Here is a 14,671-nt window from a genome sequence, read left to right as displayed (position 1 = left end):
ATCCTTCTTAAATAAGAGAAGAATCCAGGTTGTCCTAGACAGTCGTACATCTAAACAATATGATATAAATGAGGGTTTATCTCAGGGGTCGATCCTTGGACCTTCATTATTCTTATTATTCATAAATGACCTCCCTGAAAAAATTGTCTATTTGTCTTTGCTGATGACACTATGTTGTTCTATTACAGGCACGAGGGGAAAATGAATGAACACATATCTAAGGTAATGGCAGAAACACTAGAGAAAGACCTCCAGTCTTTAGTGGAATAGGGACAAAAATGGGTGGTCACATTCAATACTGCCAAGACAACTTGTTTCCTTTAATAATTACAAGATACCTTCTCAACCATCAAAAGCTACGGTTACAGATTAATTACCTGAAAATACTTCTTTCAAACTTCTTGGCTTAATGTTCACAGGGAACATGAATTGGAACAAATACATTGAGAGCATTGCCAAGGCTGCTGTGAAGGTGGGCTCTCTCTACCGTGCTAGAAAGTTACTTACCCCTGAAAGCATCCTGTACCTCTATAAGGCCACCATTGGCCCATGCATCGTGTATTGTTGTCACATTTGGGCTGGTGCATCTGCTACTACTCTCTCACTCCTGAACAAAATTTAAAAGAGAGTCGCCAACCTGATAGGTCCTGAACTGTCATCTAAGCTTCAACCTCTGTCCCACCGACGAAATGTTGCATCTCTGCCTGTTTTACAAGTATTTTAATGGTGGATGCTCTGATGAACTACAAGCCCTTCTACCTCCTCAACGTAAATACTCCGTCAAAGCCAACAAGCAGCAAAATCCCATCCCTAGATGTAAGAAAGCCTTCTACTGTAATAGTTTTTTCCCCATAACTGCTAGACTCTGGAATTCTCTTCCGGGTTCCTGCTTCCAACTGTACTGACATGCAGAAGTTCAAGTGTAATGTGAACAGACATCTTGCTGCTCAACTCCCTACATAGTATCCCTGCAACTTATGTCCCTGAAAGTAGTCCCCTACATCAAAGTAGCACTGTGCCTTGTTTTGAATTAAAATGTAATAATATAAAAAAAAAAAAAAAAAAAATTATGAAAATTTTACAAAATCAACAGTAGATTCTCTACGGTGCAATGCAACATTGTGGACTAAGTCATGATGCATGGGAAGGAATGCATCGTGGTGGGTTCCTGACTAGAGCAAACAATCAATGTGATTGAAAAATGGGCAATTTCACTGATTTGGATTGCAATAAAAGTATGCGAAGATAGAACATTTGTTGATTCTCATTCAATCCCGAGCAACATCGGGTCTCCCTATTAAATCTTGAGTTTTTCCTTGCCCTCAAAAGTATTCATACATTTCATCGTCATTTAAAAATTAAATTTATTCCAAACAAAATGCTTTTCTCAACTACGTATTCACACAAAGACGCTAGCAAATTCTCCATTATAAAATTTTTTTTTTTGAAATATTAAACATCCCTCCCCCTAAACACTACGTGAAAGTACACAATAGTTAATACTTGACTACATAAGAATGTTTACTAGGGTTGTAAACTGCAGAAGTACCAAAAGTACTTTCGTAAAAAAAAATAAAAAAATAACGTAATATATACAAATCACAGTTCTTTGTTATTGCAGATAAATTTGAGAATTGAAAAATCGAATTTCAAATGAAACCCATGGTATCAGTACTAAACATATCCAAAAATTACAAAAAACCATACAGTAGAAAATTAATTAGCAATGAAAACAGTTTTCGGAGACAATTAGCAAAAATTAAATTTTACTAAATTGGCCAAAGATTTTCAGTTTTTAGAAAATAATTATCTCCTTTTTGTTACAATTAGAACTCTCTATTTTTTTTTTTTTTTGTCATTTTTTGCTTATTATTTTCAAAAAACTACTGCCACATCTGGACAGGAGCTGCTAAAAACAGCCTATCCTGCCTTGACAGAGTACAAAATAGGCTTTGTGGTCTAGTGGGGGATGCCCTTTTCTCTTCCCTGCAACCTCTTTCCCACAGGAGAGACGTTGTGAGCCTGTCTTTGTTTTATCGTTACTACCATGGCAGGTGCTCGTCTGAACTCCAAGCTCTGGTCCCCCCTCGCCAATCTTTCACGATAAACACCCGCCTGTGGAACTCTGTTCCGTCTGCCTGCTTCCCACCTGACTACAACTTGGATGTCTTCAAGTCCAACGTTAACAAATTCCTAATGAACCACCCTCTTAAGTAAACACTTCATTTAATCTCCTTATCCCTGAGTGGCTTCCGGACCTTGATAAGTGGTGACCACCGTGTAAAAAAAAAAAAAAAAAAAAAAAAAAAAAAAGTAGAAACCACTGTCAAAAATTTTCCCCACTCCTTATCTGTGTCAAAATCAAAATGTAGATTCCATGAACAAAGCTCCTTTCTTAGAAGTGCACGCTTGTGGAACTCTGTTCTGGTCACCTGTTTCCCACCTGACTACAACCTGGATGTCTTCAAGTCCAATGTAAACAAATTCCTGATGAACTGCCTCCTTAAGTAAGACACTTTATCAAATCTCCGGCACTAATGTACTGTACACGCAATAACCCTAATCCCCGAGTGGCTTCCGGGCCTTGATAAGTGGTGACTACCTTGTAAAAAAAACCCCAAAAAAAACAAAAAAAACTATTTTCATTAATAATTTTCTACCTTATTGTTTTTCATAATTTTTGGATATGTTCATAATTGCGACATGACAATTCAATAGATGCAATTCTCTACCTGTATAAGAGCCAAGTATGTCCAAGGATGGAGTACTGTTGCCATATCGGGACAGGAACTCTGTCAAGGCTTCTCCTGCCTTGACGGAGTTCAAAATAGATTTCGTAGTCTAGTGGCGGATGCCCTTTTCTCTTCTCTGCAACCTCTTTCCCACAGAAGAGATGTTGTGAGTTTGTCTCTGCTTTATCGTTATTTTCATGGCAGTGGATCGGCATCAATGGACTTTTCTTTTTTACCAAAAGACACAAACCATGTTTCTTTTAAGTTTAACCTAATTCATACTGATATAAATAAAAATAAATTAAAACAAAAATCATTTTTCTTATTTCAAATTATTTAATCAAGTAAAAATTCCGCTTTTTTTACAGGATTACTAAATTTTTTAAATTATTCTCGCAAATTTGAAAATTCTCATGGAATTTTTACTTTATTAAATCAAAATAAGAAAATTGAATTTAACTTGAAAATACTATGACAAAAATAATGCAGTAACATATCAATGGGCCTTGTTTTTCTTATTTTGAATTATTTAATGAAGTAAAAAAATTTATGCAAAGCTCCATGACAATCTTCAAATTTTCTAGAATAACTTTTTAAATTTAGTAAAATTATTGTAAAAAAGTGGAATTTTCATCTGATTAAATAATTCGAAATGATTTTTGTTTTAATTGAATTATTTTTTTGTGGTTCAATAATTTACATCAGTTTCAAATAGGTTAAACTGAATTGTTAATGACCATTTTGGTAAATAAAAAAAGTCTATTGATGCCAACAACTGCATGAACCACATTTTCTTACCTTATTATTCTGAAGAGGTTGGTCATTCAATACAAGCCATTCACATCGAGATGGAAAATGTTTGGCCATTAATAGATTGTCTACAGGGATGATTAGTTTGCTGGATACAGCTTGTTCCAAATCGGAGATGGAGGTTCCCAAGGAAGTGTCCCAAATAACCTCAACCGGTTCCTTGTATTCACGTGTGTCACAAATGCGTTGTTGCACCGTCAGGATAATCTCTTCACTCCTAAAAAAAGAAAACGCACAGATGCATATTTGGGGAAAAAAATTTTTCATCTAAGTTGTGGCATATCAACCATTTATATGTAATTTAACACCAAAAACAATATTTATAAAGGCTTCACTGTATACAAAAAGTTGAATGCAAATTGCTATTCTATCTCAAACATCTTATCTTTACAAACCGCTATTGAAGCTTGTAGCCTCAGCATCTGGGGTAAATACACACAACCTCTGCCTCCAAAATCAACAGAAATTAGACCATTCCTGTGGTGACCTGGTCCCTGTTAATTGTGGTGTAATGCTGGTTCTGTGCAGTTCTAGGAGGTCCATCCTCCCAGGCTTTGCCTTCTCTCTTTGAGAAGGGGTTAGTTTATTGCTAATTGTCAGAGACACCCTTACTGGGGAATACCAATGGGGCTGCCCAGGCACTTTTTGCAGGTCAAGGGGCCAATCCTCAATCCCACTTTCTGACCCTGATGTCACATTTCTTGCAGTGGGAGAGAACTAAATTTCTTAATGAACAGTGAGTAACAAGGAGTGCTTCATGCAAACAAGCCAATCATGACGCACAATCTTTGTGATTTCTATACAGAAATTTTGCCTAACAAAGAAAACAGCAGAAACACTACAGCTGAGTGAAACGTTATGCTGACTTATATTAAATTGTATGTGCATTTCGTTTTGTTAAATAGAGAATTAGTACACAAAAGAATTCACAAATTCTGCTTCAAAAAGTCAGACTTTGTTGAGGAAAAACTCTCAAAAAAATAAATATACAAAAACTCTTCAAAGAAAAATACTCAAAGAAATTAAAGAGACTCCAGAACATTCTCTAAAGACTAAAAAATATATAAAGACTTTATAGAAAGACTTCAAAAACTATATCTAAAAAATATAGAAAGACTCTCAAAGAAAATGAAAGACTCAAATAAAATTAAAGTCTCTCAAAAAATTTTGAGACTAAAAAAAAAAAAAAAAAAATGAAAGACTTACCGTAAATTTTCTTCTGAAGTCAAAATCTGTGCAGCAACTTGACAAGAAATATTCAGCTTTAATTTCCTGGAAAAAAAAAGAAAGATTCCTTCAGGAACTTGTAGGGCATAGGATCTGATTGGTTGGACAAGATTACAAGTTAGGAGAGAGAGGATTATTTTGTAATAGTTTGCAGCTATGTAGTCAATTGAATAGTAGAAATAAAGGTCCATAGGTACCTACATGTGACCCTTCATCTCCAGGACTGCCTAGATAAGGAAATCTAATCGAAAGATCCTTCTAACTTGTGATACAACTAAACATTTGTCAGGAAAAATTTTTGCAGGACTGAAGGAATTAACATTATGAACATTTACGGTAGCAATTTAATAAGCACAACTAAAAAAAAAAAAAAATATCAATCTATACCTGGTCATAATGTGGAGGTTAGAAATAAAATCAGTTTATTTTATATAAATTCCATGTACCCCCACTTGATTTTTTGACTGATTTTGTCAAATTATTCATATTTATAAACATATTTTCAATTTTTAACAAGCCAGGTCATTTTAAATCCATTTTGCCTCAAAAAGTGCCATTAGTCCAACAACAGATCGTGGGATGATATCCAAATACTTAGTACCTAAGAAACTGCTAATATGATATATATATATATATATATATATATATATTAGTCATCCACATGCAATAATGTTTCACTGTATCACCACTCATCAGTATGGCTAGATTGGCAACTATTTCAAACCAAATTTGAAACTTGACCACGTACACGACAGTCGGCACTCCTAACGCTATTTGGTTGCAATTAAAGTGGATATGTGAATACTATATATATATATTGTTGCTCCTTCATCTGATGAAGTGAGTCTGTCTGAATCAAGATTCCACTAAAACATGTATGCACACGTGTAACCAATAATGTTTGTATAATGAATATACTAATATATATATATATATGTTATATATGTCAGGTCATGTCATATGCTACTGGTACCATGTAACCTAGTACTACCTGCCTCATGGTCGGGTCACCGGCGACTAAACTGGTTCCCCCACCAAACTTGTTTGGTGAGGAGGGCGGCTAGTCTCCCTGAAGGATTAAAAACAAGACCTTCCAAAGGGTGAATGAACCCTTTTTTTGGGTCAACGGCCAACTAGCACCGTATATATTTGTGTGTGTGTGTGTGTGTATATGTGTGTTGGGGTGGAGAGGGCTCCCGTAAGCCGTGGTGAAGGCAACCTTTCTAGAAGAAGCAAATCTGATATAAAAAACCATAAAGCGGGAGACCAATACCCGCATTAAGCTGGTCTGCAGTTTAACTTGTTGCTGGCTATCTTGCTCTTGCTTGTTGCTGGATCTCAACATTTTGAACTGAGAGAGACTTAGCTGTCGTACAAAGCTAAGACTCTGTAACATCATCTGTGTATAGATACTCCCTCAGGCATTTGTCTATTAAAATGGTCCTGCGGCGATAGAAGTCATTTTTAGGCTCATGGACTTTAAGTGTCTGAAGGAGTGGCACCCGTCTGATAAGACGTTGCAATCATCATATATATATAAATATATATATATATTTGTACAATGCAAACAAGATATTGTGACTGAAACAAAGGATTGCTTTAATAGGCACCAGATTTATAGAGGAACAATCAACGTGGGGAGTTGGGGAGCAAGATAGTTGTTCACACTGCATTTACAGTTCTGCATATTGGTACAATCGAGGGAAACAATAAGCAGGAAGGGAATTTGAAAGGCAAGCAAAGTCCAAAGAAAGAAACTATCAGAGTAGAAAATTTTCCTGCATCTAGGGACCTGAAGGGGTGGAATACAAAATTTCAGCTAGATTGGCCCAGTTGTTTCCTAAAACATGTGGAACAGACAGACAAAAGCAGAAAAAAAAAAAAATGAAAGAAACAGAAAAGGAAAAAAAAAAAAAAATGAAGAAAACTTAATATTCACTGGAGAGAGTTGTTAAGCCCCTTGAGAACTGTTGTGAGTTTATTGTTTTCCATAAGTCTGAGTCTGAGTAGATGGATATTCGACACACCCTCTTCAGTAAAGTATGGCAAAGCAAGAACTTGGGTTTTCAATTCTTCCAGACTGGCCTGTTTGTTGATTTCGAGTGTGCCAACGTTAAGTGGTTCCTTGTTGGACGACAATTCGTTACCATTCCAAAGAGCTGTAGGAGAGAAAATTTAAGAAAATTCTAATAAAAATGGTGGTGGGGGTGGGGGTAGGGGGGGTAATAAATTTTAATTGGAATTTAGTTTAAAAAAAAAATTATGAATCACCACTTATCAAGGTTTAAAGCTATTTAAGGATAAGAGTTAGAAATGAATGGATTATTAAAAAAAAAAAATTATTAAAAAAAAAAAATTATTAAAAAAAAAAAAAAAAAAAAAAAAAAAAAAAAATTAAAAATTTTTGTTTTTACTCACCTTCACACCAAACAAGGCATGTCGCCATTTGGACATAAGGGGCTACTAGGGACCATGCGTAAGAAAGTTTAACAAGATGTTGGTTTGTTACATTTGAACTTCTGCATATCAATACTCAGGGAAGCAGGTAGCAGGAAAGGAATTCCAGTCTAGCTGTTCAAGGGAAGAAGCTATTAGAGGAGAAAGCCTTCTGCCGTTTTCCTTCACAGGATATAGCAGCATTCTCCACTTTATTTTGACTCTTGGAGCCTTTTTTTTTTTTTTGTTTTTTTTTTATATATAAATTTTCTTCCTTTGAAGATTGTAATCCTGGGTACGGGGCAGCCAAACCAGCTGCCAACATGGCTCTGCTTTTTATTGAAACCAACCAAGAGCTCTTTTTTGTATCCTCGCTGTTCCCTTAAGTGCCATTGTCTAGATCTCTTTTGCACTTGGTTCACCAGGAATATTAGTTAGGTAGGACTTCAGGTTCTTCTTCATAAGCTCTGTGGCACCTATAATAACTGTTATGATTGATATATCCCTAAGATTCCAGTTTCTTTTCATATCATACATGAGACCTTGATATTTGGTCTGTTTCTCCCTTTCAGCTTTGTTCAGTCCTCCATCATTAGGAACACACACTTCACCCAAGGTTGCAACTCTCTCTAACTTATTCCATATAACTATATCAGGTTTCACAGCAGCATTTTCAAGGTAGGTAACTGTAGGGATTACATGGTCGTAATGCATGGTATATAAGTCATTTCCAACTGTTCTTTCAGGTTGATGTTCCCAGGACTTGTTGCTACATTGGAGGTTTAATTTTTTACAGATGGTCCAGTATTGATATATTTTGGAATTCTTCATGGAATATTATTGGGTTTGTTTTGTCCTTAGCATATTTAGTTATGTCTAGTAAGATTTTGTGTTTTTTCAATTTCAATAGCAGGATCTTTGGAGATGATTGACTTGTGAATAGTATTTATGTTTAATTTTTTATTCAATTCTTTAGTTTGTAAGGTGAATGGTTTGATTGCTTTGCTGTTTTTCCCAAATGAGGTTTCACATTCTGAGCTGAAGATATTATCATGGGCTGGGTTTAGTGGATGTGAAGCTATTTTGGTAAGATTTTGGACAGCTAGTTTTTTTTTCTTTCTTATTCGATGGATCGTGAGATGGAATAAAATGCTATGATGATGATATCTGTATTATCTAATTTATAAAAGCCTATATGTCTCTCTGTCTCCATATTTTCAAACTATCTCCTCCGAAACTAAAAGTTGCAGAGCAGTGCTAGGGGCATCAAATGATTGGATTTTATACGGACCGTTCTTTTATAGATCTTTAGCCGGTTAAAATAATTTTTAAAAGATCAAAAATGTGTCAAAATTGAAAAAAAATCATTAAACATTTTGTACATTCATAATTTATTTTTAAGTTTTAATCAGTTCATAAACGTATCACGTTAGCACAGTGGTAACATCACCAGCTTTTTTGCTACAGTTTTGCTTTCGGTTTCAATTCTAGTTGAGGGCATCCAAGTACATTTTCTTTTTTACTTTTGAAATCACGACTCAATAATATATATATATATATATATATATATATATATATATATATAAAATCTAGACAAATTAAAATATATTTAAGCATATTTCACGACTGGGCAAAGTCTATCATATTTTAATTCCATGCAATTTCCAATGGAGAAGTCTAATTAAATGCGTATATATTCTTGGCCATCTGTAACTGTAATAATTGGATATCTCTATTTAGATAAAGCAAACTATGTGTTTATGTTTATATAATTCTATGTACAGAATTCACGCCTAAACTAGTTAACTGATCATCCGATCATTATGATACAGCTACTAGATATAAGCATAGGCTGTTTCCTTCCCCCCCCAAAGTCATCATTTATCAAGGCCCGAAGGCCACTAGAGGATAAAGGTTAGTGAGTGTACGGTAACCAATGGGAAAATATAGTAATTGTTAGTAGTGGAAATTTGGTAAATTGGATTATTTAAGGGGACGGCTCATCAAAAAAACTTGTTTACATTGGACTTGAAGACGACCATATTGTAGTCAGCTGGAAAGCAGGAAAACAGAATAGAGTTCCAAAGGCATGCAGTTCTAATAAAAAAAGCTTTGTTCATGCACTCTATGTTTAGCTTTAGGCACAGATAAAGAGTAGGGGAAATTATTGATAGTGGTTTCAACTAGACGAGTGTTTTCCAGCAGGGAGATGGTAAAGATGATCAATTCAGATCCCGCAGTTCTAAATGTTCTGGTGACCTGCAATGAAAGCTGGATCTACTGCTATGACCCAGAGACCAAGAGACAGTTACTAGTGGAAGCAGGTTCGCATTCCCAGACCCAAGAAAGCGAGACAAAGCAAATCCACCCACAAATTTATGCTGATCCCTTTCTTTTTGACAGCACAGGCATGATCTACATACACGGGGTTCCCACTGGACAGACAGTCAACGAGGAATACTATGCTGAGGTTTTAAGGGAGTTCAGGAAGAGATTCCGTTGTAAGAGGCCAGCACTCTTCAAATTGGATCAGTGGCATTTCTACCAGGACAATGCATCAGTCCACAACTCCATCCTTGTCACAGACTGTTTAACCAAAATCAAAACCTATCTAAGATGCATCGTGTTTCAGATTTGCATTAAATTTGATTCATAGTCATTAAATGCCAATCCTTAAGCTTAGGCCTGAAATTTTAGACATTTTTTAGAATTGAAAGCAAATGATGGATTTTGACCAAAATTGAAAAAAAAAAAAAAAAAAAAAAATAGATTCTAGACATAAGGTTTAGTATCATTATATCTTGAATTTTACTCGTCTTGAGACAGGTATATTTTTTATGCCCAGTATAAATGCAACTAAGTTGTCATGTCAACTGAAATATTGGGTTGTAAAAACAAAAGATGAACTTACTTTGAAACTTAGTTGTGATCCAAGACAACATACTTGTCTCTTCATTAATGTGAGTTGGAAACAGCCACACAGAGATATGGAGAAAGCCCTTTCAAAAAAAAGATCAAATGAACAACAATTGAAAAAAACTAATAAAAAATTTAGTACTTATTTAGAATTCCAGTTCATTATGAAAAAAAAAAAGAAAAATCTGTATGATGTACATATTCATCACAGAACAAAGATGTCATATTCCAAAAATCACAAATTGATCAAGTATCATTTTTATATTATTAAGTTTTTTTGATTGATTGATTGGTTTTACGGCATATCAACCTATGCGGTCATTTAATGCCGGAGTTCTTTGTTTTTTGTTTTTTTTTAACTTTTTTTATTGGGAGGGGGGGGGGAATGACTTTTTCAGCCTTTCCTCCCTTTTTTTATAAAATTGAACTAAGAAATTAAATGTATTTATACATGGATGTGTATATTTGGGTGACTTTAAATTTCCTTAAATTTTCTTATATAAATTTACTTTCCTTAGGTATGCTAGAATATTTGCTGAGTTGACCTTTTCAAAAAGGTCTTCCATATTGCTTTCTGTATAATATAATTTTCTAGTTGGGGCAAGGTCATCACACCCAACTAGGATATGTTTTACTGTGAGTGTCTCCTGGCATGGGATGCACTCTGGTGCCGATTCTCCATTTAGTATATAAGAATGAGTAAAGTTGGTGTGCCCTATGCGCAGCCGAGTCAGTATCACATCTTCTCGGCGTGATCGCTTGATGTCCGGACATTGTTCCTTAAGTTCAGGTTTGATTGAGTATAATTTGTTGCCCTCTTGCTGACTCCACCGCAGTTGCCATTTTTCCTGTATGCATGCTTTTATATGGGGTCTAAGATCAGTATGTGGAATCTTAAAATTGTCAGTTGGAAGGTGAGAAGATCTTTTGCAGCTATATCTGCCCTGTCATTGCCTTTGATCCCCACATGGCTGGGGATCCAGACAAGAATAATGTTTTTAGTAGTTGAAAGGATATTGATTTTTTCTATTAATTTTGTTGTTAGTGGATTTTCTTGTTTTTGATTTTGTATAGATAATAGGACTGATAGAGAATCTGTGAGAATGATGAAGTTTTTGGTGGTTTCCTCTGAAATTATGTTGAGTGCTAGATCGATAGCTATAGTCTCTGCAGTAAATATAGATGCTTCATTTTGAAGATTTCTCTTCATTGTGATTTTATGGTACGTTGCTGCACATCCAGTGTGATTGTTGCTTTTAGACCCGTCTGTGTAGATAAAGGTGTAGTCTGAATATTGTAATTTTAAATGTTGAAGTTCGTCGTGGTATTCAATAGGGTTTGTGGTAGATTTGGACTTTTTGTTTAGGTTGAGTTTTATTTCAACTTGTTTCATGGTCCATGGGGGTGTTTTAGGCAGTATGAAGTTGTGAATGCTGGAGATTGGAATTTTCGATTCTTCAATGCTTTCCTTCATTCGGAGCCCAAACGTTTTGATAGTTTTTCTTCTCATGTTAAAGAGTTCTTCATATTTAGGATAGAAGGTACATTGGTATGCAGGGTTGTTTGGGCAAGACTTCAGTTTCAGTAAATGTTGAAGGGCTAACTTTTCTCGCCTTAGATCTAGTGGGGGTTCGTGTGCTTCCGTGTATAGACTGTTCACGGGGGAAGTTCTGTATGCTCCTAGGGCCAATCTTAGGCCAGTATGGTGAATAGGGTCTAGGCTTTTTATATATGATGTTCGGGTTGATCCATATATGAAACAACCGTAGTCTAGCTTTGAGCGGACTAGTGCTCTGTAAAGTTTAAGGAGTGTTTCCCTGTCTGCACCCCAATCGGTATGTGCTACCACTCTCAAAAGATTTACAGCTTTGTTACATTTTTTTTTCAGATAGTTTATGTGTGGGATGAATGCTAACTTTTTGTCAAATAAAATCCCTAAGAATTTGTACTGGTCGGTAACGTGTATGGGCATTCCTTCCATGATTAGGACAGGATCATTGTGCATGTTCTTTAGTTTGCAGAAATGCATGCATTTCGTTTTTCTTTTGGAGAATCTAAATCCATTCTCTTCCGTCCATCTCATTACTTTGTTTAAGCACAATTGAAGCTTCCTTTCTATTATAGATATATATCTAGATCTACAGCATATTAGGAAGTCATCCACATACAGGGAGCAATCTACCCCAGGGTTAAGGTTTTTTACAATGTTGTTAATTCGGATACTGAACAGGGTCACTGACAGTATACTCCCTTGAGGTACTCCATTCTCTTGTTCTTTCAAGTCCGAGAGAGCTGTGCCAACCTTTATTCTGAACCGTCTATTTTTTAAAAAATTTTCAATAAAAATTGGCATTCTGCCTTTTAGTCCAAGCGCCTTCAGATCTCTTGTAACACCATACTTCCACACAGTATCGTAGGCTTTTTCCATGTCAAAGAACACTGCTGTTAAATGTTCCTTCCTTACAAAGGCTTCTCTGATGAAGGTTTCAAGTCTGACTATGTGGTCTATTGAACTTCGGTTTTTCCTGAATCCTGTTTGAAATTCTGTAATAAGATTCTCTGTTTCCAGGAACCAGATTAGTCTTTTGTTTATAATCCTTTCCATGGTCTTACAAATGCAGCTTGTTAGAGCTATTGGCCTGAAATTCAATGGATCTGAGACGTTACTTGATTGGGATTGGATGTTTGAGTTTTCAGATTTGGGGATTGGTATTATTGTGGCCTCTTTCCAGGTCTCGGGTACGTTTCCACTGGACCATATAATATTAAAAATTTCAAGTAGGTATTTCATTGAGGTTTCTGGAAGTTTTTTGAGGATTTCATATGGAATTTCATCGGGCCCTGTAGCTGTGTCATGGGATTTGGTTAGCGATTCTTTTAATTCAGGCAAGGTAAGAGGTTGGTTGTATTTTTCAGTATTTTGTGATTTAAATAGAATTTTCTTTTTCTCTTCCTTTTCTCTAATCTTTTTGAATTTCTCTGTTTGTCTGTCACATGATGAAATTTTTGATAAATTATCTGCCAGGTTATTGGAAATGTCTTTTTGATCGGTGTATATTTTGTTGCCTTTAGAGATGTGGAATATTGGTGTACTACTACACTTTCCTTCTATTTTCCTCATCATGTTCCAAACTGTTTTCGCCTTGGTATTCACATTAATTTTGGATATATAATTTCTCCAAGTTGTTCTTTTGGATTCCTTTATGATTCGTCTGGCTTTTGCTCTGTTGTTTTTGAAGAAATCCAGATTTTCGCTTGTTGGATACTTTTCGAATTTTCTCAAGGCAGCTCGTCGAGCTCTGATGGCTTTTCTGCATTCTTTTGTGAACCAAGGTTTGTTGTGATTGTTGGTTTTGGTTGTTTTCGGTATGGTATTATTTGCTATGTTTGTGAGTGTTTTAATGAAGTAGTTCAAATGGTCATCTTCATTCTTTTCGATAATTAATTGGTTTTTGCACTGTTCCTGGAAGTCTTCCCAATCCGCTTTATGTAGGTTCCATTTGGGTGTTTTTTGTTCAGTGCTAGTACTTAGACTTTCCAGGATGATTGGGAAATGATCACTCCCACAGGTGTCATTGTGTACTTTCCAGTCATAGTCCATATATATGGAAGGATCACATAAGGTAAGGTCAATGGCGGTGAAAGTACCTGTTGCTGGGTACATATAGGTGTAGTTTTGATTATTAAGGAGGCATAGATTATTTTTATTTATTATGTTTTCTATTTCTTTTCCTTTTTTATTTGTTTCTTTACTTCCCCATATTACATTGTGACTGTTGAGATCTCCTAGTAGAAAAAAGGGTTTAGGGAGTTGTTTTATTAATTGAGTTATCTCAGTTTCGTTGATTGTATCTTTTGGAGGGATGTATATTGAGCAAAGTGTTATAGTTCTATGTAGAGTCACTGAAACTGCAATTGCTTGCAAGTTTGTGTTTATATTTATTTGTCTTTGAGGGACTTCATTCTTCACAAGTATTGATGTGCCTCCAGAAGCTCTGTCCGTATCTTTATTTTTGTAGTTGTAAGATGTGTAGTGTTTTATGTTGATGGTATTATTTTCTTTCAGAAAGGTCTCCTGTAGACAGACAAGTGCTGGGCTCATATTTGTTATTAATAATGTGAGTTCATTTTGGTTTGCTTTTATCCCTCTGATATTCCATTGTAATATTTTGTTCATCATTTGGAATTGTGTTCAACTTCCATCGTCTCCAATCTCTCAAATCTATTTTCTGTCGGAGTCCCTGTTCGAGATATAGATCGGGATCTTTCTTTTCCTGTTTTTGTTTGTTTTTGTTTTTTGTCTGGGGGGATTTTTGATTCTTTTCTGGCTTGTGATGTGTTTGATGGTTGTTCGGTTGTTTTTGTAGAAATGGTTTGTGGTTTTGTTTCTTTTTGTGGTTCAGTAGTGTCTTTACTTAATATTATCCTTGGATTGGTTGCAGACATTGCACTATTCATTTTCCTCATTTCTTCTAATAGTTCTTTCATTTCCTTTATTAGTTTGCTTAGGACATCAATTTTCTTGTCAGTTGTATCCGTTACATGTATAT

General features: G+C 35.4%; 1 protein-coding gene across 1 annotated transcript in view; it reads right to left on the bottom strand.

Moving 5' to 3' along the window:
* LOC145263824 (ubiquitin carboxyl-terminal hydrolase 40-like) overlaps positions 1–14,671 on the bottom strand; it is a 150,193-nt gene that overhangs the window by 11,308 nt on the left and 124,214 nt on the right. Inside the window, exons 26-29 of the mRNA XM_080120889.1 lie at positions 10,117–10,204; positions 6,709–6,928; positions 4,749–4,814; positions 3,531–3,759 (exon numbers count right to left, since the gene is read on the bottom strand). Of these exons, the coding sequence (XP_079977015.1) occupies positions 3,531–3,759; positions 4,749–4,814; positions 6,709–6,928; positions 10,117–10,204 (603 nt within the window). The remainder of the gene's footprint in view (positions 1–3,530; positions 3,760–4,748; positions 4,815–6,708; positions 6,929–10,116; positions 10,205–14,671) is intronic.

Source organism: Euprymna scolopes, chromosome 39, assembly GCF_053919585.1.
Source record: "Euprymna scolopes isolate OS-2025 chromosome 39, ASM5391958v1, whole genome shotgun sequence".
Lineage (NCBI taxonomy): Eukaryota > Metazoa > Mollusca > Cephalopoda > Sepiida > Sepiolidae > Euprymna > Euprymna scolopes.
This window is presented reverse-complemented; position numbering and strand designations above follow the sequence as displayed.